The sequence below is a fragment of the Panthera tigris genome, chromosome X (assembly GCF_018350195.1).
Source record: "Panthera tigris isolate Pti1 chromosome X, P.tigris_Pti1_mat1.1, whole genome shotgun sequence".
NCBI lineage: Eukaryota > Metazoa > Chordata > Mammalia > Carnivora > Felidae > Panthera > Panthera tigris.
The window spans coordinates 36,326,812-36,353,816 of NC_056677.1; the positions used below are offsets into that span (position 1 = coordinate 36,326,812).

General features: G+C 39.0%; 2 protein-coding genes across 9 annotated transcripts in view; one reads left to right on the forward strand and one right to left on the reverse strand.

Moving 5' to 3' along the window:
• The window catches only part of CASK (calcium/calmodulin dependent serine protein kinase), a 354,627-nt gene that overhangs the window by 166,993 nt on the left and 160,629 nt on the right, over positions 1-27,005 (reverse strand). For all 8 annotated transcript variants that reach the window (XM_007084353.2, XM_007084352.2, XM_042973928.1 and 5 more), the window contains exons 4-5: positions 21,906-21,983; positions 16,293-16,365 (exon numbers count right to left, since the gene is read on the reverse strand). In XM_007084353.2, coding sequence (XP_007084415.2) covers positions 16,293-16,365; positions 21,906-21,983 — 151 coding nt within the window. The remainder of the gene's footprint in view (positions 1-16,292; positions 16,366-21,905; positions 21,984-27,005) is intronic.
• GPR82 (G protein-coupled receptor 82) lies at positions 4,067-8,481 on the forward strand. Its single transcript, XM_015538512.2, has 3 exons — positions 4,067-4,229; positions 6,833-6,892; positions 7,026-8,481. Exon 3 carries the CDS (start codon positions 7,060-7,062, stop codon positions 8,065-8,067), a length of 1,008 nt encoding a protein of 335 aa, XP_015393998.1. The 5' UTR covers positions 4,067-4,229; positions 6,833-6,892; positions 7,026-7,059; the 3' UTR covers positions 8,068-8,481.

The window sequence follows — 27,005 nt, forward strand, 5'->3', positions numbered from 1 at the left end:
CCACTGGCTTGGGTGTGCACTGAACTGGATAAGAGGCTTCCACCGCCCCCCTTTGGGAGAACTACTTATCTTTTGAACATGATGTTTTAACAAAGACTACGTAAGTTAGGCCTACCTTCTCTTCCTGCACACCAGCCTCCTGTTGCTTGAACTCCTGATGCCAGAAAGAGTACTCAAAAAAGGCTAACTAAAGCCAGTTTAGACCCTAACCTAAAATAAGTGTCTGGCTGAAACACAGAGGTTCAGGTATGAGTGAGCTGTCTGGTGTCCTCTGGGTTCTGGCTCTGAGGGGAATTGGTAAGGGACCCTAATCCTGATCCCTCTAATCCATGTGAGTCTGGAAAAGTCTCATGCACCGTTGCTTTATATAGCTCACCATGGGTTGTCAAAATCAATTACCACATGCTTGCCCTCTGAACCATTCTTGCCGAACGACTCTCCACACGAATTCTGGGGTGAAACATTCACTTGATACACGAATATGTCAAAAGCAGGAAACTTAGCACAAGGCAGGGCTTATATTCTGGGGGAACTACTCTAATACCTCAAGAAGTAAATCATAAAGGTCAGAGCACAACATCTAGGAGATCAGTGTTTGGCAAATGATGTAGGAAGTGATTAGAAGTGCTGGACAAGAGTATTTGCACTTGGAGTACAGAAGCACAACTTTGAAGAGGGATGAATGGGAAAGATGAATGAGAACCAAAGAAAACTCCTGGTGGCCTGAATGAGAAAAGTCCAAGGGGCCACTTTTACAGAGCACTTGTAATCCCTGAAATTTCTGCCTGACAAGTCATGTTTTTGTGAATTTAGTATTCTCTAATATTTACATTTTCCTACCAATTGTAGTATTTCTTAGAAAAGCAGAAGTTTTAAAAGTCCTTATGTTTCCATAAAGGAATTCAAAATCACCTCAATCAAAAAGAATTTATACTGTTATTAATGGCTAAAAATTAGCTTGAAGTCCAAAGTTTGCAAAGACTAAAAAATAGGACTTGATTTCTTCCATAGTCAATTCTGCTACCTTAGAGCCTAGAATAGGAAACCCTGTCTGAACAAAGTTAAAAGTATTCAAAACTGTGGGGTGGCTGGGTGGCTCAGGTGGTTAAGTGTCCAACTCTTGTTTTTTTTTTTTTTTTAATGTTATTTATTTTTGAGAGAGCACAACCGGGGGAGGGGCGGAGACACACACACACACACACACACACACACACACACACACACACACAATCTAAAGCAGGCTCCAGGCTCCAAGCTGTCAGCACAGAACCCAAAGTGGGCCTCAAACCCACGAACTGTGAGATCATGACCTGGGCTGAAGTCAGACTGAGCCACCCAGGCGCCCCAAGGGTCTGACTCTTGATTTCGGCTCAGGTCATGACCTCATGCTTCGTGAGTTCGAACCTGGCGTTGGGCTCCATGCTGACAGTGTGGAGCCTGTTTGGGATTCTCTCTCTGCCCCTGTCCTCCCAACCCTCAAAATAAACAAACAAACATAAAAAAATATCTTTAGAAAGTATTCAAAACTTGACCTCAGTTTCCTTACCCATAAGTAACACCAGGTACAACTGACCCCCAAGACAGACCAGTAATTCCTGCTTTCTAAGGCAAAGGATGAGATTGGAGAAAAAAAAAAAAGTCACGTGCTTTCAAGTTAATTTACTAGTTGTGTCACCTTGGGCATGCTATTTAACATATTATTTACCTCTTTGAGACCCAGTTTCCTCACATATAAAATGGGACCTCTGCCACTCATTGCTACAGCTCTCCTACGTAAACTACTCTGCCCAGTACCTAGCACAGAAATGTTGCTTAGTACGTGTTCTCTTTCCTTCTAGTTCCTCTGGCCTTTCAGAACCATTATGATTGTTTTCTCCTTTTGCTAATTTGTAGAGCATTTAAAGTCTGTATCACACATCACATATTAATCTGAATTCTTGGCTTGCTTGTTCAATCACTCTTGAATTTCCACACACCACTAGAAACAAAGTAGGAACTCCAATAAATATTCATTAAATGAATTGCACTGTTTAATACAGAGCACTAAAAATCAAGACAGGAAGAAATGGCAAAACGTACATCCATCCAGGCATTCTTGCTCAATAAATGATCAGTTGCCTGACAATTATTTTAATAAGTTGACTCTTCCCTGGTCCAATGGTTGACTGACATCCTGTGGTAGCCAGCTTCCAAGATGGCTCCCAATGATCATCACCTCCTGCTAATTACCTCTTCACACTGAATCACTGCTGGCTCTGTGGGACCAACATAATACTGCAGAAGTGACAATGTTGATTTTAGAGATAGATTAAAAAAAAAAAAAAGACATTGCATCTATGGTCTTCTTTTCTCCAATCACTTGCTGGGTGTGTGTGTGTAAGCCAGCCACCAAGTAGTGAGGACAGATGGCTACGTGATGTCATGCAACTTATGTGACATTTTCTGAGGTTGTTTTCCTCACCTTTAAATTAAATATATTTCATACTACTTATTTCACAGGGTATTGTGAAGATTGAATATGTAAAACACAGACCAGAATGCCTGGCACATAATAAGCTTTCATGCGATGTGGCTAATACTGGTGGTGGTAGTGGAAGCTATAGGAATTGACTGGATGTGAGATGTGAAGGAAAGAGGGGAATCGAGGATGATTCCTAGGTTTTTCGCTTGAATAACTGAGGAGGTGATGGTACCATTTACTGAGTTTGGGGACAATGAAGGAAAGGCTGTGGAGAGCAAGGACATTTTCTTTTTCTTGGACTAAAGGTGCTTAAGCCTCAAAGTGGTAATATTAAAATTCTCTCTCAATTGCTTATAAACACAGCATTCCCCTTCCATTCTTTCTTCTCTAAATTACTTCAAACTTTTTTTTGTTGTTCTAAGTAATTCCTTCCTGGAACATGAAAAGTTGTTGAAGTAAAAATGATAGGAATTCCAGAGTCCAAATTACTGTGCAATCAATGGCCATATAATTCTGGATGAGTCACTGTTCATAATGAAGTGAGGGCAAGCATTACAAAGAACAGCAGCAGGACAAAATCCACTCAGGTAGTTCTCACTTTTGTTTTAGAGAGCACAATTTGCAAACATTAGGGAGGATTTGTGCAATCAACATGAAATAAGATATGCATTGGGGGTTATGAGAAATGGCAAGGTACTTCTATTAATTCTGAGTGAAGATTTACCGATAACTGAAGTGCTCAGGCTTGACGAAATTACATTTCTGTTCCCATTCTCAGACTCCCAGTGGTTTCACTGACACAAGGAAGGGTAAATGTGTGATGCAAGTCTGGTGCGCACTTAGCTTGCATTTAGTTACTAGTCCACAGACTCATTAATAACCATCTTCTTTATAAAACTGGTTTCACCATTCTTTACATCATAATAGAACTACTCATTTTATCCAAGGAATATTTGGTCTTCGGATTCTGGCACTTTCCAGGATTCTCCAAATCCATTAAGAAATGCTCCAACAATGTATACTACTTTGAATCTGAATGGAGGACCACACGGGGCAATTCAAAGTACAATGGAGAGGTTCACTTGGTAACCAAGCTGGGATCCAAACCCCTGGGCGCAGTCTGTACTCACAGTGCACTGCTCCCACCCTCAACTCTTTATCCTTAAAACAAAGGCTTTTTCCCAAAGATGATCATGAAGTTCTGTTCTGGTTATATGATAATTTGATTCTAGTAAGCTGCTACGGGTAAGAAAAGTCTGGGTTTTCTTTCCCTTTATTCTTGGTAAAGATGAATTGCAAATGAACCATCCGCAGGAGATTTTACAGACAGGTTTGTACCAGTATTTTCTTGGGTTATTATGAAGCGGTTCCTTCTATCACTGTGATGTATAAAACTAGCTATGGGGGACTAAACCTTTGAACTTAATTAACATCAGCCAAGCATGCTAATAAAGCTACTTGAGGTAAAACTGGTTCACGAAATAATCATAAGGAAGTACAATATATATATTGTCCACCAAACTTCCTCCCACTACAGAAATAGAGAAATGAGGTTTTTTCAGAGGTAGTTGCTACATTTACCATAACTATTGAATTTCTTCAATACTGTTTAATTTCCTTTTTTCCCCCCTACTATAGTATGTGTCATGCAAGAATCTATTCACACTGACTAGACTTGAATACCGGGTGGTCAGAGAATTTTCAGTCTGGAATTTAGCATCCCTGTCCTGAACAGCAGAGCCTGGGCTGGTGTAAACGACTCATACAGGTAAGACTGATCACTTAACCTCTAGCTTAAAAGTTTACTCTATAAAAACTCTAATAGGACTAAAGTGTTTACATTTTGAAAACTGATCATTACGGTCTTTTTACCTCCTTTCTGTTTGGAAGTGTTTGCTAAGTGTGAAATACAAAAGCAAAGGCAACAGTAATAGATAGCAGCAGACGCCGTATGAGGCGGTGTAGTTTGCAAAAAGGGAATACAGAAGCACTATTACCTTTTTGGATTTTAATATATAGTGCATTATCTGCACATGGCTGGGGGGTAGGGTTCTTTTTTAATATCGTTAGAAAAGGAAGCTTCATTTCTCACATAAAAATCTACTTGGATCAAATAAGTTTTTCTTAGGAAATAAACTGGCTTATTTCACTTTCTATTTGACTAATTTTTAAATCAGTCAAGTTACAGGTTAGGCTTTACATATTTACAACTGGTAATACACTAACTGCAACCAGATTCTTTTTTTCTGTTTTAATGTTTATTTATTTTTGAGAGAGAGACAGACAGACACACAGAATAAGAAGCCGGCTCCAGGCTCTGAGCTGTTAACACAGAGCCCAATGTGGGGCTTGAACCCACGAACCATGAGATCATGACCTGAGCTGAACTCAGAAGCTTAATCAACTGAGCCACCCAGACACCCCTGCAACCCAATTCTAATTTGCTAGGCTGTCCTGGACTCAGATATAAACTCACACTGAACCATATGGACTGTTTTCTCAATAAAAATTGCAAAGAAATAAAATGATAGACATTAATTAAGGGTCTCAGTATTGAACCTAGAGACACTGTACAGCTCTCAAGCTTTCAAGCCCTTGCGTGGGGACTGCTTAGCTGAAAAAATTATTTAAAAATTATAATAATGTATTTGGAAGAAAACTCTATTTTTTTTTTTTTTTAAAGATTTTATTTGTAAGTAATCTCTATACACAATGTGGAGCTCGAACTCACAGTCCCAAGCATCAAAAGTTGCGAGCTCCAACAACCGGGCGCCCAGGTGCCCTCCCTTCCCTATTTCTGTAATCCAAGATGCAAATATTAAAAAGTGTGCCTCTGAAGAGGGGTAGAGAGTGAAATAGCTCTAAGGGGCTGTGGGCATATAAGAAGGTGGTGCATGGCATCTCAGAAGGCAGATGCATGGGAACATTTTTGTGTTTATCAAGACAGGATGTAATTTAAAAAAAGATTGAGAATCCCCACTCTAGATTTTTATAAAAGAGAATGTGGTACCTAGAAAGCTATGGTGATAAAAACAGAAATGTGGTACATTCTGAATATAGCTCATGATTCTTATCTGACCAGAATCCAATAACTTGTTATTCCCACCTGAAAGGAACAAAGGATAAAAATAATAATGAAAAAGAGTTTGTGTGTGACTCTTCAACACTTCATGTGTACCATTTGATGCAAGAAAGATTTAAAAATAAGACATAGGGGCCCCTGTCTGGCTCAGTTAGAAGAGCGTGTGACTCTTGATCTCAGGGTCATGAGTTTGAGCCCCACGTTGGGTGTAGAGCTTACTAAAAATAAACAAACTTAAAAAAAATTAAAATGAAACATAAAAAAAGCAAAATCCACGCCTGCATTTATGCTATGATTAAAATATCTTCTAAAAAATCATATTCTTTGAAAAACCAAGATACTAAATTATACACAAAGACACATGAGGGCACTCTAACCAACAAGCGTAGCAACTACAGTTTTGACATAGAATTTTAAAGATTTTTTTAAAAAATTGAAGTATGGCAGTTTAGCATTAAACATTTAAAATAAGAAATTACTGATGCCTTTTGGTAAAGACCCTGAAATTTTGGTGTCTATCCTTGGTCAACCGTACCTGCCTTCTGTTCAATCCAGGACCTTGTCGGAGTATTTGTGTAGAATTAAGTTTACTTCTTTTTTTTTTTTAAACTTCAAAATTTTTATTTAAATTCTAGTTAGTTAACATTAGTGTAATATTGGTTTCAGGAGTAGAATTCAGTGATTCATCACTTACATACAACACCCAGTGCTCATCACAACAAGTGCCCTCCTTAAAGCCCATCACCCTGGGGTGCCTGGGTGGCTCAGACAATTAAGCATCCTATTCTTGATTTTAGGCTCAGGTCATGATCTCACAGTTCGTGAATTCAAGCCCCACCCACATCAGGCTCCATGCTGATGGTGTGGAGCCTGCTTGGGATCCTCTCTCTCTCTGCCCCCCACCCCCACCTCACTCATGCTTGTGCTCTCTCTCAAAAATAATAAACTTAAAACAAATACCATCACCCATTTAGCCCATCCCCCACACAAGTTTACTTGTGAAATACAAACAGAGAGGATTCCAATAGTATTAGATTATAGATAGGTGCTTTAATCTAGCCATGAAAAGACACCATTTTGAAAAGCATGTACAATTTATGTACAATTAAGGTGATAATTAAAAATCATTCTTCTATTAATGTGGCCACAAAATATTTTTTGCAACTTTCCTTTGGCCAGTATGTAGTGCTTGCATGTGCCTTAAAATATTTTAATTACCTTTCTAGGCAGAAGCCAAAGAATGATAAATCTCAGGAATTTAACTATTTGTATCAAATTTTGGTTTTTAGACCAAGGCACTATCCAGAATCACCTCTTTTATTTCCAGTGGACAACTGTGATTAGAAAAGGTGAGAAAGCCTCTGTACTTTCCCTTTCCATCCAGTACATTTACATTACTATTTTATTTCATCCAATGCTTTGGAAAAACTATTCAAATACCATCTATAATTTTAATATTAAATGTCTGCAATTCTGTTCTAGCACCTGTGACAAAATTCAAGAAAATTTGCTATAAATGAATAACAACTCAACATGTATTCAACCATCCAGGATCTCTTCCATGGCTCTACCAATCATTTATACCTTCCTCTGCATCATTGGTCTCTTTGGAAATTCTCTCTCTCAATGGGTATTAACAAAAATAGGCAAGAAGACATCAACGCACATCTACCTAGCACATCTTGTGACTGCGAACTTGCTTGTGTGTAGTGCCATGCCTTTCATGGGTATCTACTTCCTGAAAGGTTTTCAATGGGAATATCGATCTGCACGATGCACGGTGGTCAATTTTTTGGGTACTCTATCCATGCACGTGAGTATGTTTGTCAGCGTCTTAATTTTAAGTTGGATTGCCATAAGCCGCTATGCCACCTTAATGAAAAAGGATTCAGTCCAAGAGACCACTTCGTGCTATGAGAGAGTATTTTATGGCCACTTACTGAAAAAATTTCGCCAGCCCAACTTTGCTAGAAAACTGTGTGTTTACATATGGGGAGTTGTACTCGGCATAATTATTCCAGTTATCATATACTACTCAGTTGTAGAGGCTACAAAAGGAGAAGAGAACGTGTGCTATAATCGGCAGACAGAACTAGGCGCCGTGATCTCTCAGACCGCAGGTCTCATTGGAACCACATTTATTGGATTTTCATTTTTAGTCGTACTAACATCATACTACTCTTTTGTCAGCCATCTGAGAAAAATAAGGACCTGCACATCCATTACGGAGAAAGATTTGACTTACAATTCTGTGAAAAGGCATCTTTTGGTCATCCAGGTTCTGCTAATAGTTTGCTTCCTTCCATATAGCATTTTTAAGCCCATTTTTTATGTTCTGCACCAGAGAGGGAACTGTCAGCAACTGAATTATTTAATCGAAATAAAAAACATCCTCACCTGTCTTGCATCAGCCAGAAGCAGCACAGACCCCATTATATTTCTTTTTTTAGATAAAACGTTCAAAAAGACACTATATAATCTCTTTACAAAATCTGATTCACCACATATACATCCCTATAGTTGACTTCTGACTAGAAAACACCAGCAAATAGAAAAGTGTTTGTATGGCGATTTAGGGATACTGGACTACATGATTAACAGGTCACAGCTTGATTGAGATAGCAGGCCCTAAGAAACCCTCTTTGGTTTTAGAAATAACCATAAAATTCACTTTCCAGCTCTACTAATACTGCAAGTTGAGATGTCAGAGACTTTCAGAGGCAAAAGTCAAGCATATTAAAAGGATCTCACTGCATATGAAAGCAAGAGACCATTTTCTCTTTCAACTCAACTGTGTATGCTTTTATTCAGAACAAAACATTTCATGACTGTAGGATAAAGCAGCAAATGGTTTATGACTTTTCTCCTTTCTAGTAGTGGCAATATAAGGGCCCACCTGGGCCTAGGGTTTTGTTGGTAACTTTAAAAATGAGTAAAAGAAAAAAAGTCAGTCAGAAATTTCCTCACCAAAGTCCTATCTAGATGTATGAATAGTAGAGTGTAAAAAGCCAAGGCTTTATAAATGCCCTATTTTGTATTGTCTGCTCATGTTACTGTGAGACCAATAATCAGTGATTCCAGTATTTATTAAGCCAGTGTTTTTATATATTTGGGTTAGGCTTGGTCGAAATAAAAGGCTAATACAATGTCATTATATGCCAATTTTCATCACATCTTGTAAATTTTCCTCTGTATTCAATATAAATAATGTGATTAATGACAAATAGTACCTGGCAAGTAGATATGCTCAATCAATTTTTATGAAAATTAATGAATGAGTGATAAGGGCAGTATAACAGTATTGTTGTTGAGAGACTGGTCTCTGGAGTTAGAGTCCCTGGGTTTGATCCTAGCTGAACCTCTTCTCTTACTTAGGCAGACAATCCTCAGCAACTTACTTACCCTCTTAAAGTGTTAAGTTCTTCATTTGTAGAATGGAGAAATACTACGTAATTCATAGGTACTATTATTAAATCAGTTGATGTTACTATTACGAGTAGCTGTCATTTACTAAGCATTTGCTATGGGCCAGGCACTCTGCCTCTATGCTTTGCATGTATTTTAGTCATCACCACCATAAAGGATGCCAATTTGCTGATGAAAAAACTGAAAGACATAGATAAGTCACCCCAATTTTCTCCAATGTCTAAATAAATACTTAAACTGTAAGCATTTCTTGGTCATTTCTTTCTTCCGTGTAATCTTGTCAGGAAGATAAGTGATGGTGACTATATCCTGTGCTATGTAATGAAAAAACAATGTTTTTAATGTGTCTTATTTTCCCCCAAAGATTGTACGTGCCTTTCGAGCTGTAGTCTGCTTTCTCTTTCTACTCCCACGGTACTTGCATTGTCTGTTCACATAAAAACCAGACAAAAAGTTAAATGAAACTGAAGTTGAATAAATGTTCATGGTAACCTGTTACTTTGTTAGAGACTGCTTAAAGACCCATTTATTCTCTACCCAGTGATTTCTTCAGTGCTCAAAAAGAAGTTTAAAGTAAGTTCACGTAGCACTTCTAAGCCTTTAATCTCATAGCATGTTTTTTGTTCCTGAATTACAAATGTGAAACAGTACGCTGTACAGATTCCCCAAGAGCCATGTGTTCAAAGTCACTAGAGGTTTTTCTAACACATCTGCAAAATTTTCATTAAAAAAGAATCAAAAACAAACAGTAAATATTTCCCCTCTTTTTTAGTTCAATGCTTAACTGAGAGAAGAACATGTCCAGAAAAAAGTCTGAAGTAAATGCATGCTGACTTCAAATATTTTTAGTGTACATCTATTCTTTTACAGCAGCAATCTAATTTCCGGCTGATTAATTTGCAGAGACAAAGGCAGACCTGGGAACTCCAGGCGATTTCCCTAAGTGCTGGCTGTAAACAGAGGTGTCCGATCACCGCTACCATTTTTACATAAGTGATACAGCATTAAATCTCACTGCAGTTCGGAGTTTTAAATATATATACATCTCCCCTAAAAATCATTATTAAAAACATCACTTTGGGGCGCCTGGGTGGCTCAGTCGGTTAAGCATCCGGCTTCGGCTCAGGTCATGATCTCATGGTTCGTGAGTTCGAGCCCCGTGCCAGGCTTACAGCTCGGAGTGTTGACCCTGCTTCAGATTCTGTGTCTCCCTCTCTCTTGGCCCCTCCCCCGCTCACACTCTGTCTCACTGTCTCTCAAAAATAAATAAACATAAAAAAATTTTTTTTAAAAATCACTTTACCTTGCCACAACTTAAGTAAAATAAAAAACATATTACCAAGGTAGAGTTTCCTACATTTAAAAAAGGCAGGAAAAGAGGTGTACAATTTCTCCTTAAGTTACTCATTCTGATAGAAAACTCCCATTTTAGGGGCACTTGGTGGCTCAGGCAGTTGAGTGTCCAGCTTCGGCTCAGGTCATGATCTCACAGTTCAGGAGTGTGAGCCCTGTGTCAGGCTCTGTGCTGACAGCTCAGAGCCTGGAGCCTGCTTCGGACTCTGTGTCTCCCTCTGTCTCTGCACCTCCCCTGCTCACACTGTGTGTCTCTCTCTCCTTCAAAAATAAATATTTAAAAAAACCTCCCATTTTATTTCTCTGCACTGAGATTACCATGTTTATCTTCAACACCACAGATACTTTCTTGAACAGGTAATTGTACATCATGTTGGATTTTTGTGTGTAATTGGCAAGCTGGCAATTCAATGTCATGGTTAATATTTTATATGAAATACTACTTTCTAAATTACTCTATCTTTAAAGTGTGCATTTCAGAAAAACAGTGCTCTAAAAATTTGTATTATTATAGCTGATATAGGATATCATGTTATATGTTAGGTTATATTAGTTTCAGGTGCACAGCATAGTTATTTGATGATTCTGTACATCACTCAATGCTCATCACGATAAGTGTAGCTACCATCTGTCCCTATACAATGTTATTGACTATATCCCCTATGCTGTACTTTTCACCTCCATGACTAATTTATTTTATAACTGGAAGTTCGTACTTCTTAACCCCCTTCACCTATTTCGCCCATCCCCTCACTCCCCTGCTGCCTGGAAACCACTGGTTTGAGAAAAACAATGTTTTTAGCATGTGAGTTAGTCAAACACAATTTCAGAAGCCCCAAATTTTGACTTCTTGGCCAGTGAGATTATACCTTAACTATAGAAGACAGGATTGACAAATGTCTATTTTCCCTTTTATCCTTTCCATATACTCACTCTTGTTGAGGCAGCTTCCAAACCATTAATTGGGAACACAAACCATTAAGACTAGACAAAGCAACCTTAAGGACAAACTATTCAACCTGGAAGAATTTCTACTTCCTGGGCAGAAGAGGAAGATGTCAATCTCCCATATTTGCTTAAGGACTCTTCGCAGCCTACCCCTGGCCTTGCAGTCTGCAGGGTGGAGGTTGTTAGAGACAAATGTGGGAAGACCAGCTGAAAGGAAATCTGGCTGTGGCAAACCACAAAGACACCATGGAGGAATACTGGTAATCTGGTAAGCATTTCAACCACGGACCTTCCTCGGACTGCCCCTAAGTTCCAACTGAATTGATATTAGTGGGAAGAATTACTACAACTAGAAAGGTGTTGTACATGATAGAAAAAAAATGCTTGGTCTTATCATACATGCTTGCTGGCCTGGCTCAGAAAGAGGGGAGCAGTGAAAGAATTCACATCTAATAAGCAAGAGAAACAGTCATTCTTTTCCTTTTTATCTTTTTTGTTTTTAAAGTAAGTTCTACTTCCAACATGCGGCTTGCACCCACAATCCCAAGATCAAGAGTTGCATGCTCTACCGACTAAGCCAGGTGGGCTCCCCTCATCCTTTTCTTTCTAAATCAAGGAGTTCATTTTTTTTTTTTTTTGGAAGGGTGGGGTGGGAGAAGGGAAGCACAGCAATTAGAAACAGGACATAAATTTAAGATGATCTTATAATTCATGGGATTTTTCTAAGTACAATTATTAAAACCCTACATTCAAGCTGAACATGTCCATTATGTTCAACAACCTCACAAAAGACATGCAGAAGAGGAATCAGTGTGTTTCTTATAATAGAGATTAAAATAAACGTGTTCTCATTTTCATGAGAATTTCAATTTCTTTCTCCAACATGAGGTGGAGTAAGAGACGTGGAAGAAGTGTCAGCAACCCAAAGTCACAGAGGAAGAAATACTGTATGAACTCCATGATGCCATGGGAACTAGTGTGATGTGATGAACACCTGTTTATAAAGTCTGGCCCTACGCAGGTGAAAGGGGAACTGAGAACAGAAGGGGACAAGAGAGCAGCCAGGCGTGTTCACCAGTTAGGAGGAAAACCATTTCAAGGAAGCTCATGCAGAAGCACTTGGGTGGAGGCTTCTGGCTGAGTGTCTAGGACTGTCTGCCCATGGGGTTTTGCACACTTCTGAGAACTAAACACTGAGCCCCCAAACCTCCTGGGCAGAGGCCCCATTCAGAATAGAAAGTGACTGTGTGTATGGCCATTTGCATTTCGAGAAGCAGTGTAACTTCAGTTATTAAAATTGTACGTCAGTAGGGCAGAGCCACAGAAAAGTCTAAGAATTGCTTTGTCTCTCCACGCCCAGGTGATGCAGTGTAAGGCTGCCTCCAGGAGTTAGGAGAGACAAGACAGACCCGAGGACTCTTAATGCTTAAGAGAACTAATGAAGGCAGGCAAGGGGCCAGGACTTGCATTTACCTTGCCAACTGTACTGTTTCTTCTTAGAGTTCTTTTAATTCAGGGGTGAGAGGAAGAAGAGAGAAAGAAATGAAACATAATGAAAGTTTTCACATCCTCTCACAAGAAACAAAGGAATAAAAGGGAAGAGGACAGAAAAACAAAACCTCCCCTCCCCCAACCCCTGAAAAAAAAAAAAAAAAAGAAATGAGCATGCATGCCTTAATTAATGCCTGTGGGGAGGTAAAGCAGGAGCAGTGTAGTATTATACAGTGGGTCTTAACCACAGGGATCTTTGTGCCCCAGGGGACCTTGAGCAATGTCTGGAGACATTTTTGATTGTCACAGCTTGGGGAAATGCTATTGGCATGCAATGAGTAGAGGCTAGGTAGAGGCAATAATACAAAGGACAGCCTCCCACAACAAAATACAGGGCTCAAAATGCCACTAGTGTGGCTGGTGGGAGAAACCTGTGCTATGATGACACACTTCGCTCAATTCCAAAGGATGACACAATTATTTCTTATGCAATTTCATATGAAACTGCTTCTCCAAAGCAAGTTCCCACTACAGGTCACGAGGTACCACATAGTCAAACCTAACTTTGATATAAACCAAACATTTTTAGACTCAATTACCATGAGTTCACAAAGAAATGCCTACCAAGTTAAGAAAAAAAGTAATACTAATCGATATAGTGCTAGGATCTTTGGAAAAAACCTAATGCTTTGGGATCAATGCCAAGAATTACTATACTACTACTATATAGTTGACTTATTTGCACTCATTGGTTAGTGTCGGTCTCCCTGAACTAGAAAGTCAGCTTGCTCCATGGAGGCAGTGATTCTATTTTGTTCACTGGTGTAGCTCTGGTTCCTAGAATAGTGCCTGACACACAATAAGCACTCAGTGCATATTTTGGGATGAATGTCTTAAGAAAAATCTATCCAAATTCAACATTACTAATTAGCTAAATGTGAGCATTCCATTTACCCGTACAAAATGTACAGATTTCAGGTCCTGAAATATAAAGAATATCAACATTAACATGCACTCTATGTTGAGCCCACTTGCCAACTGAACAATGGTACCTTTTCTGGTGGTCTCTCCTCACTTGCTGTTTAAGAATTACTTCTGTCTTCCCTTTCTCAGCACCTTTCTGGGTGCTTCCTCAAAATTATTTGGCATGTGCCTTAGAAATACTAAACTAATAAAATCCAATGCAAAACTAATTTTGAGCCTTTTGCTTGAAATGCCCTCTTGTCTCCATGTAACTGCCTCATGACTCAAGACCAGACTCAAACATGACCTCCTCCATGAAGTTTCTCCAACTCTTTCTTTTAATGATATTTCCCACCCACTACCTTGGACAGTAATTGTTTTGCCTGTCTGTAAACATGGCCACAAACAAGTTCTCCTATCCTTGTGCACATATGTCGCTCCTCCAACCAGAAGGTGCAATCTGTTTTTCCTCCTCTTGAATCCAGGCTAGTCTTGTAACCTACTGACTACCATAATACAGAGGACATGACACAGCACCAATTTCAGGTCTAGGCTTCAGGAGGCCTGGCAGCTTCTGTCTTTGCTTGTTTGGAGCCCTGAGACACTGTCCTGCTAGAAAGGGGGACACAAGAAAAGACAGTGACAGAGGAGAAGATGGAGGGAGACTGAGAGGGAAAAATACCCTGAATGAGAGACTACGAAGAAGGCCCCACAAACCCCCAGCTGTTCTAGTTATAGTTCAGCTGCCACACCACAGAGTGAGGCCTCCGGGGGTACCAGCCATGCTGCCTCAGCCAACAGTCTGTGAAACAGAATCGAGCAGTCCCCATCAAGCTCTGCCCAGACTGCAGAACCGCGAGCAAATAAATGGCAGTTGCTGTTTGAAGCTTTGTTGTGATGCTCTGTGGCAGCTGGTTGCCTTGTCTCCCTGAGGAGACTCCCATGATACCTTTAGGGCTCCGAGCACAGTATTCCGCATGAAGTAGGCGCATGAATATTTGTTGAATAAATCAATCAGAAGGTAAATGAGAAGCTGAAGTACAATATTCAGATATAACTACTTTGGGATTTTATTTGGTTTTTGGATCGTCATATCAAATACCATGACTAATCAAATGCTGACGACATTGTCGAAAGTGTTACAGTACAGTATGTTGCCAATCATTATTTACTATATGATGTTGCTGTAATTACCTTTCAAGAACAGAATTCAAAATAAAATTGCCTCTTGAGCAAAAGTATTTTTAACGCAATGCTATTACATGAACTAAGAATCTGCTTACACATTTTAGGTTTTCAAAGTGTCATTTTTATCATACATTTTGTTATACAAGGAGTTATATTTTACTCTGTATATATGCATTTTCTTACCTTAATTAGATGTAGAAGAGTAACACAGCCCGCTACTATCATTGGCAGTTTCCCTCCTTTTACTTTTTAGATTTCTGATTTGTTTGCATAACTGAAAAATACTTTTATAAAAGTGCTATGTATCCATTGGGTTGTTCAGTATTGAGTACTGAGAATAACAATCCCATTCTCCTATCGCCACATTTGAAAAGAGTAAGATTTTGCAAGTAATGTGTGTTTTGTCCATTTCTCCAACAACTATTTTCATTTGCTATGGTGACATTCCACTAGACTGTCTTGGAATGGCTCATGCTTTACCTCAGCTCCTAACCATGAGAATTTTCAGTTAAAATTTCCCAAACATTATAGAAAACTTAACTAAACTCTACTTAATTTTCTTAACCATTAAAATACATTGAAATAGCCAGGCCTTTGATAATATCTTTTGAGGGAAGGAGAACACCATGTCTGTGGATGCTGTGGGTTTGAGAGAGGCCAGTAAAAAAATACCAGGGTGAGAAAGTGGACAAACAGGGCCAGAGAGACCTCAGGGGCTCTTAGTGATCGAGGCCTGGGGATCAGGAGGGAGGTACTCTAGTTTTCCTTTCTGGCATGCCCCCATGTTCTTCCTGACACCGTTATGAGCCAGGGACTGACAGTTGTCATGAATTTAATACTGGGATCAAACAGGCAGAAAGATTCAATAATGGTAATATGCACATTCCTAAGGGTGCAAAACCACATTACATATATGATTATGATTTCAGACTATGTTAAAAAAAACTGCAAAAAAAAAAGGTGACTATTCTATACTGCAAAACTACAAAAACGTAAGTATATGATGAACTTTTACTATAGAAACCCAATCCCAAATCCCCACCTCCGCACCCCACCCCCAATAAACTTTAGGATAGGATAGTGTTTGGTTCTTACTATTTGTTGGATTTTTCATTTCTCTCTTATGCACATAATGGCAGAAGAGGATTAACAAACGTTTGGAATACGTGTACATTTTAATAAGAAGAAACTGAAATGATGAAAGTGTTCTTGTTAAGAATGAGTACGACTCTTCAAATATAAAGCAGTTAAATATATTTTTATTTGGAAGCAAAATTAACTTTAAGATGCTCTCCATAAGAATATTAAGGAAAAATTTCTGATCATTATCACTGTTACCAGTTTCTTTTTGTGCACATTATAGTGATAAAAAGGACTTACCTTCACATCCCTGTGAATTATGTTATTATCATGACAATAGCGTAGAGCTTCCAGTATCTGTCTCATGTAGTGACTGTAGAAAAACAAAAGAAATCTAAAACTGTAACAACGTTTTATTTTTAAAACTTAATATAGAGTGTCCCTAGTTTGTAACTCCCACCTTCATATTCGCTGCCCGCAGACACTGTTCCATGGAGTAGACAAGACTGGTGGGACGTGAGGCTTAATAATGTAAAAAGTTGGCAGACCCATACGTTTATAAGCTTTGTGAAGAAATTTAACTTGTTCTATAGTTTCTAAGATAACCAAGCCAAAAGAATTTCACACCGTTCATAGATGACATAGCTCTGCAAACTAAAAATTCAAGCTGAAAACATGGTGGGGAGAAAAAGCAAGTCTCCAACGCTCAGTTAATTGTACTTAGTTACAGTGGATTGCTATTAAGTGAACAGTGCTCAGAGGTACACCTCGGATTCTGACTGAAGGGGTGGGAGCCTTTTATCTGCCAGCAGAGGCTGGCTCTCTGCCTTATTTCCATTTAGCTCTAAGGACAAACAAGAGGAAAGAACCTCCTTATGCGTGCGATTTCTTTTTGCAACATAATCAAGTTTTAGCTGGGGCATCTTTTAATAAAGCAGAGCTGTTTAGGGCCGAAATCCTAGGAAGTCAGACACCTCAGATGCATCGCGTGGCCAGCAGGGGTCTGCAGAGGCTCCCCGCGAGGTCCAGGTGAAAAACACAGGAGGAGTTAGCATTTTAAAGAAAGGCCTTAAACAATGCTTAACAGGGTCAACTAGCCACAGGGTGTAACCAGAGTAGAGTATTTTTCAGTATTATTTCAGAGCTTACTCTGACTCCACCCCCCACTAATTTTCCAGTTGTTTTTCTGTAATCCTGCTATTTCTCTCTTTGATCATCTTTCTCTGTATTCTACTCCCCTCTTTCTCTTTTTTCCTATTATCCGTCTTCCTTTTTCATTTTTCCCTTTTCCTTCTCAGCCAACCATGACAGAAATGCTATATAACCAACATTATTTGTACTTATTGAATTTTGCTTTCTTTCCAGATCTTATATTCCTCACACTTTAAAATAAAAACTAAATAATTTAATAGTACTTGTAAATGCCCTTGTGTGTATCCTTGTGACTCAAAAAAATTTTTTTTCTCTACTCCTGCTATACAATTAAAAGGCATTTCTATCAACTTCCCTCTTGGATATGCTACTATCAAACTCACATAGATGTCCTTCTCATTGGCATATGCATCATTTCGTGTACTACAACCGATCAAAAGTTTCCATTTTTTAAATGAAAGGTAGGAAAAGAACCTCCAGACTTCGTTCCTACACTTACTGTCTCCTCACAAGTGGGCTCTAGGCAGAGAACTTGGCTCATGCAGTCCTTAGTTGTGATGCCAATTTTTTTTACTTTGCAAATGCACACAAAGGGGTTGTGGTCATATACTCTTGGCCTGGTCCCGTGCAGCCTAGAATTAAGTTTCTGTTTAAGTTAGGGGTTCTTAGCTTGGCCCTTTCCTGCTTCAAATCAGGCTGTGAAGGATATGTGTGTGACCCTCTGTAATGGCAGACAACAAATATGAAAGCACTTTGTAAACTCTAAACCATGCTACAAAGGGTAAAGTCATTATTATTACAATATTACTAAGTTTAGTCAAAGGTTTAGGAACACCCTATTTGTGCATCTCGATGTGAACATGAGAACAGTGGGTAAGTTTAAATCAGGTAATGTGGACATAGCTTATACCTATAGTATGGACTACTTTGGATACATAGTATTAAGATAGCCACTTATATATTTGTAGTCTAAAGAAAATTCCTATTTCAAAGCGTCATTAAAAAGAAAATCTCAATGAACGAGCATTTTTAATCTAATTATCAGAGTGCTCAATTATTTGACCCAAATATACATACATATCAGAATCTCTGGAGTATGTTGGGGGAAGATACATTTTTTTTTCTCCCCAGATAGCACAGCTTAAAGTGATCTTTCTCCACCCTCCCAGTCAGGACTCTGGGGGGCTGTGCATGTGAATAGTGTGCAAGCAAAACAGAAAAGCAAAATCCACCCACATGTTCTAGAACTGCTGACTAAATTTTAATTAGAAAGCTTCATTTTCATGAATCATCAGGGTGGCCTATACTTTCAGAAAAATGTCGCAATAGAGAAGTTTGCCTCTATCTCCTGTACGGATCAGGAATGAGGACAATTCAGTGGAAGCAAAGAACTGGCCAGCAATCCACTCACTTCCTTTGGTGACTGATGAAATTGGTGAAAGAAAAGAGGGGAGGAGACTCTAGGTACAGAGATTATCGCTCTTGCTAGTCAGAAGACACCTTATCTCTGAAATGCTCTTAACAGAATGCCCCTGGCTAAGGATTACCTATGGGAAACAGAATCCAGGATCTTTGAGGCATGGCTGGCTTCCTGGAGGATGTCACTGAAGCTATACAACTCCCCGGGGGCATACAATGGAGCCATCTCATAACTGCAATTCTCCCTTGTGTGTGGGATCCCACATGTAGACACCCCATCTACTCTGGGAAATTGCCCTTGAAAACCCAGACCTCTCTGGTTCAGTTGAGCCTTTTGATCACCTGTAAAATTGTAATTATTTAGTAAAGCTTGGTACTAGAGAAGAAGACTGCTCTGATTTGTAAGAGTTTGATTTGATCATCTGATCTTGTATGTTAGTGCACTTGACAACTCATCACCCCTGAAGGAACAGAGGTAATCACTAATTGGGTTGTAAGGACTGTATGCAGTTTTATTTTAGGCCATGCTTTGCTGCTTCTCTGGAAGCTCAGCCAATTGGAGAAAAACATTATCAATTTGATTACTTGGTGTCTCCGAGTCTTCCTACAGTTGTGGTCTCACTAGAATACTGATACAAGCTAAATTTCCCAACAATGAATCACAGAATCAGAGGAGGAGGGGAAGTTCAAAGTCAACTGATTGAATGTTCTACAACCAAAGGAAGGCTCTACATGCCCTTGTTATGTGGTCATGATCATCTGCAAAAGGGGACATACCTAATACTACTTTCTGAGGATGGCCTTCCCTGCCTTTTGTCATTTTTAGGAAGAATCCTTAATAAATTGTCCCAAATCTCTCTCTCTGCAATGTCACCTACTGGTTCCAATACTACTCCTTACTGGTTCATTCTGGAAAGTTCCTTCCATAAAAAAAAAAAAAAAAAAAAAAAAAAAATTACCATTTTAACAGAAAATATAGGTAGATTTTAAAATCAACAGGCTTTCATCTTGATGTATGGAAGCATCTACCTTTACTATAAACCTTGAGATTGGGAAAGATCCCCCAAGTAATCTCACTGTATGGCATCACCTCTACATATTACTATTCTCCTTATGCTGATACCCAGGCCAGTGGCACAGACAGGCTCAAAGTTAAGGAAAAGCAATATGGATGAGTGGGGAACAGGATAAAAGTGGTACTGTTTTAACATCAACCCTGACAGCATATGTGCCAGGTACCTGTGAGAAGTAAGGGAGATGATTCATTTTAAGAAATACCAAATAAAAGCTGTGCTGTCTAATTAATAGGTTTATGACCTATTGGAAATATGTATGAACCACCCCCCACCAACAATGGAGCCCCCAACCCTTAGACACTTCACTTCCTGGTTCTTGTTCCCCTCTCCTTTTTGCGGGCTTATTTTTGCAGGCTTTGCAATGAGCATGCACCAAAGAACAAAGGGAGATGGGAATGAAACCTCTGTGTCACCTCAGGGAATGTACATTTGTTCCAGTCAGACTACTTTTTCCCGTATATGGGCATAGGAGACTTCCGGGTAAGGCTGTAACGTCTGTAGTACTCAGCCAATGAGAAATCAGGGGAGGGACTTGCACACTAGGAGATAAATTGTCTGCTGTGATTGCCCCGGGTGTGCCTGTCCATCAGACACCCGCTCTTGCAAGAATGTTGATTAAAGCCTCACTTCACAGTGCTCCTAGGTGCTTCCCTGCATCCCTCCTTTGACTGGGTCAGTGGGTTTATTTCTCACAGTACTCCAGTGTTACTGTGGTCCAAAAGGAAAAAAGTCATCTCCCTTCATCAAGCTTCACTGTTTTATAAAAATCCATGTTCAGAATTTTTAGTTTTCCCTATTTGATGCTGCTGTTGAAAGAGATCAATTTGGGAGAGTACAAAAGGCAAGTTGCCTCAAATTCTTGAAGAAGTAAATATAAACAACAAGATGCAAGGGTCTGAGAGTTTCATTCAGTTGGATAAAGTCGTTTACTGCTGTATGTTAAGAAAAATCAAGATGGCATTGACTATTTTGGTATTAAAGAATGCTTTTAAATTCTGAAGCACAATACAGAATAAAAAATTTTAATTGTGGTAAGAACTCAAAACTAATAGGAAAATGAGATTTACCCCTTCCCCTTCCCCCACCGCCCTGTAGAATGTGCTTTAGCGAGCACGGCACAGAAAAAAAGAGGATACCCAACCTCAGTTCTACCATGAATACATCAGGAGTTCAAAGAAGTCATTACAATTACTGTATATAAACTTTCATATGCTGCTTCTCCCTAGCTCCAGCAGCACGCAACAGCAGCTACCTCACTTGAGTATATTCTTCATCTTGTGCTATAGCTATGGCTGCTCGGTCTCCTGAGACTGGGGCCCTTGCTCCTTAGCCAGGAAGAGGCAGGGCACTGAATCTGAAGCCACTCTGAGCTGAAGGTTGTATTAGGTAGTCCCTAAGCTATTGCTACCTGTATCTGTCCAAGATGCCATGGTTATATAAAGGATGATAAGAGGAAGTTATAATCATTTAATGGTAACTGTTTCTCAGATGGTAGAAAGTTTTAATAAATCCTAACTGGTTTGTGGGTTTGAATCCTTCAATATATTATGGCTGGTGACTGAGGAGACCCCATGTATTAAAAAGGCAACCCACTGAAGTGGGTATTTATGATATGATTGAATGACACCAAAGCAGAAAGCTATATTGCTCCAAATCTATAAGCAAGTGGCCCAGTGCATGGTTCCTGTGATTTTTCAACTTTACTCCTTATTTTGACTCATTAGTCCTGTACAACAACTTGACTTAGAACAATGGCCACCATTTGCTCGGGAGATCACACACTGGCCTGAAGCAAATATATCTGGCAGGAAGACTGTGCTATTATTTCTATTCCTTCCACTATTCTGTGCATTTCATCAGATTAACTGGTCACATAATAATGTGCTATCACTAAAAGGCAAAGTGAAGAACTAAGAAGGCTCAGCTGCCCAAAACAATGATCACACATAACCCCCACCCCCCAAAGTTGATTCTTCATAGTTCTTGAGCTACCAAATCCCTTCTTGAATAAAAGTCATCCCAAACGGGAAAGGCAACAGTACCATGTTAAACTGTAGACTCATGTTAAGAAATTCGTTGTTCAGTATTTGTCATTTCCAGTCACTATTCGGCTCCACTACTGCACACTAGAACAGACATGTTCCTTGTAGGAAAGAGTGGCAGTCTCCTCCTCATCAGTTCAAAAAGCAGGTCACTTCATGTGATTTCTCTGTCATTTCCTTCTTTTATTTCCCCTGTGACCTCTGAGTCAATACAAATTACATACCTGGCTACAGCTTCACTGTATACAAAACCAGCGTCAGCTCGCTTTACGATTTCAAAACACAGATCTGCGCCATCCATACTGTAGAGAAATGTGAGGAAAAAAAATATGTAAGAGGAAATCCCAGGAAGAAAACACTGAAAATGAATATATTGTAACTAAGTCATTAGTTGGCTTACAGCTAATGATTCTAATAAGTTATTTAAATCTCCTTTCTTTCAAGGAAAGATATATAAATTATAAAGGATATTATAACCATCTTAACACTGAAAATCTACATGGAAAGAAGTACAAAGAACAAGCAAATGGTAGCATCAAATAACACGAGGTGTAGAAAATGGACCATAAATTTCCTTTAAGTTATCACAACAAGAAGCCTCAGAAAAGGGCAATGCTGGTGGCTATGGACATATTTTTGAGTCAGTTCCAAAATTATCTATACTTAGTCATGTCACATAATATTTTAAGAATCCAACAAGGATTCTAAAATATTTAGCTATAGTTATCACCACTAAATGGGCATTCAAACTATATACTGTAGAAGGAAAACAGTAGCTAATTCATAATTTCTTTTTGTTCACACTCCATTACCAAAGTCAATCCCTACAAACATATTCTAACACACTGATGTGTTGGTGATGGAATGTCACTCTTTTGCCCCAAACTTAAAATACTTCTTCTTTATTTCTCAGATCAGTAAGGTCTCTTGTTGTGTCAGCCACACCTCACCTCTTCTACCTGTCCTATCTGATGGCTCCTCAAGTATACATCACTCTCTAGGCAGGCTAGTCTTAATTACTATTCCCCGAACATACAGTCTTCTTTCTTTTCTTGTCACATGCTTCTGAATACATTGCTCTTCATATTCAAAACCTGCTGTAATCCAAGGCCCCATTCCAATCACACCTTTCCCAGAAAGCCCCCTAAGTGAATTACTAACCACATCAAGGCTTTCATTTGCTTAAATTCTATAACAACCCTATATGCCCATATCCTAACAGTTAGCACTTAACACACGTTTAGCATTTACATACATATACAGGACACTTTTGCCAGATTGTATCTGGTAATGAAATTATTCAAATATCAATAGCTGACATTTTCATAATGCTTCAAGGCATATGAAGTGTTTTCAAAACCAGTATTTCATTCATTCACTTATTCAAGTAGCTGAGACTCCAGTGTATTACACCGAGGAAACAGGCTTCTAGAAGGGAAACTAAAGAAACTATTCATTACTATTACTAATAATTACTAAGTAGGTATTAATAATAATGAATTATCAATACTCATATTACAATTCACCAAGCATCATGGGAAACACTCCTTGTTATATCTTCATTCTTACAATCACCCCACGAGGTCAGCACCCTTCTCATTCTCAAATAATTTGTATGAGTAGACAAGTAGGTTACAGGGACAGGATTCAAATCTGTGTCTATATTCACTGCTCTTCCCATTACCTACAGCTACACCTGCTGGGTGTACAAGGAAGAAATGCACATATTCAAGCTCAACAGTTCAACAAGATGTATAAAGCCCTAAAGAACAAGTATGTTGTTTTGTTTTGTTTTGTTTTTTGAGACAGAGACAGAGCATGAGCAGGGGAGGAGCAGAGAGAGAGGGAGACACAGAATCCAAAGCAGGCTCCAGGCTCTGAGCTATCAGATGCTGGGCTCGTGACAGCTCAGAGCCTGATGTGGGGCTCAAACTCATGGACTGCGAGATCATAACGTGAGCTGAAGTCGGACGCTTAACTGCCTAAGCCACCCAGGAGCCCCAAGAACAAGTATGTTTTATACTTTCAACATACTCCCACCCAGTACCCAGCAGAAGACTGAGCACACAGTAAATATTTAATGAATAATTGACCATATGATCTAAATCTTGGTGTGGTTTTAAGAAAAATTTTTTTAATGTTTATTTATTATTGAGAGACAGGGACAGGGCATGAGCATGGGAGGAGCAGAGAAGGGGGAGACATAGAATCTGAATCAGGCTCCAGGCTCTGAGCTATTAGCACAGAGCCTGACGTGGGGCTCGAACTCACACACCACGAGATCATGACCTGAACAGAAGTCGGACGTTAACCAACTGAACCATCCAGGCGCCCCTCGGTGTGGTTTTGTATAAATGAAAATACTTTCACATTTATACAAGGGTTTACAACATTTGCCTAGTTTCCAGTTCACAGCTGATGAACATTTTCCAATGTCAAATGGAATTCTTCTGCACAAAATAATCTTTGTGATGGTGTAGTCTGCTCTGAAGTATGGTAGTGACCATTTTCCACCATTGGAAATAAAGCCCAAATGAACATGGTCACATGTTTGAACAGTCATGATATTCTGCTAGAGTAAAAGTCTTATAAGGAGAGTTGCACTTGTCCTAGGGGTCGGGGGGCATATACAATAAAGCTGTTGATATACTCCTGGAAAAAAATTTAACATGCTATACTGCCCTCACTAATCCTGAAGGTGTCCTTTCCTCTACCTTGCCCCCACTAGGCTGACTATTCCTTTTTGATCTTTGCCAGTCAGATAGGAGGGAAAAAAGTAAGTCATGATTGCTTTAATTTGCATTTCCTTGATTACAAGAGAGGCTGAATATTTTTCATTTCTTTGTATTGTGGGGAGGAAAAAAAATATTATTTCTAAATGGGCTGCAATTTAAGCTGGTTGCTTGATCTAGGAGAACTAAGGGACCCCTTCCAGTGAATGAATTGAAGTTTTGTTTAGGCAGTTTCCTGTTTAATTGTGAGATGTGAGGATGAGCACTATTCAGCGCACATGAGAAAGGAGTTAGGCAAAGGAGAGCTAAATCAATCGCATCGTCAAGAAATAAGAATCTGGGAGCTTTCCTGAGAGCTGGAGAAAGACTTTTTTGGAGGGACCTGGAAGAGGGAAAACAGCAGTCTGAGGAGTAGGAGAAGGTAGTCAAGTGGTGAGAGGCCAATGCCTAACAAGGGAACCAGTCAGTGAAAAAAAAACCTGGAAATTACTAGCATGGATCGACACATTTTTTGGGTGTTATATCTGAAATACTGGTATTTGAAATGACAGTCTCTACACATGCACATACACAGGTTATTTTCAGGTTTCTAGGCTTTCCCACTGACCTGTCTCTTCTTGTATCTGGTACCACACCATTTTTAATACTGTAATGGTGTTTTTCAATATTTTATCTTATGTTTTTTAAGTAAGCTCTACAGCCAACATGGGGCTTAAACTCATGAGATCAAGAGTTGTACACTCTACTGACTGAAGCAGCCAGGCGGCCCTCTAATAGTGTATTTTAATATTTGGAAAAATAAGTCATTTCATTATTATTCTTTGCTAATATTTTATTATGAATTTTTTTCTTCCAGCTGAACTTTAAAAATGAGTTCATCAAATGTTAAAAATTTTTTAATATTTTGCCTGAGATAGTTTTATATTTATAGATGAACTTCTAGAAATTAACATTTTTCTCATATTCTCATCTATGAACATGATATGTTCTCTATATCTTTTCATGTCTCTAAGTCACAGTTTTAAGGTTTTCTTCATATTGGTTCCAAATATTGATTATTGGGGTTTTTTGCCCTAGGATACTTTTAGTCACTCTTATAAATGAGATCTTCTGGGCATTGTACATTTTTTATGACGATGGTTCATAACCTGGGGTAACAAACAAACTCACCTGTGTAACTTTAAATATGCATGCATGTTCTTTCAGGAGCTAGTCTGAAAGTCAGTCATCGCTGTGAAAGTAATCTTCTATTATTAAAGCTGTTTGATTAGTTATTTGTAACACTGATATTAGAGTAAAAGGCAATTCATTAATTTTAAATTTTGATATATGGAAAAATGAAAAATACTATTTATGCAAATTTTATTCATCACTGAAATTTAATATATATATTCATAATACAATCCCGATATAACAACTTTGAAAAGTTTGATGTCTCAAATCTTTGATCATCTTTATTTGATAATACTTCTAAAAACAAGTGCAAGGCTTCTTTCATTGTTTTTCTCTTGCTTCCCATCTTAGGGTGTTTCTGGGGCTGCTAAGGAGCTTCAAAAAAGCATGTTCTAAACTTCCCTGCTTGGTTCCATTCCAAGGGAGTAAAATAAGAGGGAGAAGAAACCCTGCTTTAGAAGAGTATGGGGAATGCTTCTACCCTACATGCCGAGAAAAACTATGGGAGGTTTACGTTGACTTGTGAAAGCAGTGGGATCATGAATGATCTTAGCTGTTCATCTGTCTGAATTTTAAAAATTTTACAATAAATGTAAATTACTTACATAATTAAAAAAAAATCCAAAACAAATATGCCAAACAAAATAGATCACACGTCTAGAGGCACAATGTATGGCTGACCATATGTTGAAGGGATCAGAATATAAGCCACCTTGGCATAGGATTATTTTGAGCTGAAGGCAATTGAAAAACACCAGACACAGGAAGAACTCTCTGATCTTGTCCATTCTGCCTGAAAATGGAGGTTTAAGTTTCCCTTTGTAAAGGCGTTCCCCTCTTATGTACTAGGAAGAGAACTACTCCTACCTGCATAACAAACCTTACTAAACAACTCTTACTTACCACACATTTCCTGGTTGCCTTGCCACCACTTACCCGAGACCCCCAAACTCCCCCCTCTTCCTTTTTCTAGTCTCTTCAGACTGTATTACTCTTTGTCAAAATGGTATATAAGCATCTGGGTCTAACCACCTCTTTTGTGGTTTTCACTTTTTTCCTGTGAGGGTGTCCCCCGACCCCAATGGTCCTGCCATGTGCATATAAAATAATCTTTATTGGGGTGCCTGGGTGGGTCAGATGATTAAGCGTCTGACTTCAGCTCAGGTCATGATCTCACAGTTCATGGGTTTGAGCTCCGCATCAGGCTCTGTGCTGACAGCTCAGAGCCTGGAGCCTGCTTCGGATTCTGTGTCTTCCTCTATGTCCTCCCCGAATCATGCTCTGTCTCTTAAAAATGAATAAATGTTAAAAAAAAATAATAAATCTTTTTTCCTGTTAGTCTGGTGTTGGTCAGTTTAATTCAGACCCAGTCATTTAACCTAAGAGGGTAGAGAAAAGGTTTTTTCCTCCTCTACAGTG

Excerpts from the sequence above, each read along its gene's own strand:
- GPR82 (XM_015538512.2), top strand. The coding sequence starts at position 7,060 with ATGAATAACAACTCAACATGTATTCAACCATCCAGGATCTCTTCCATG.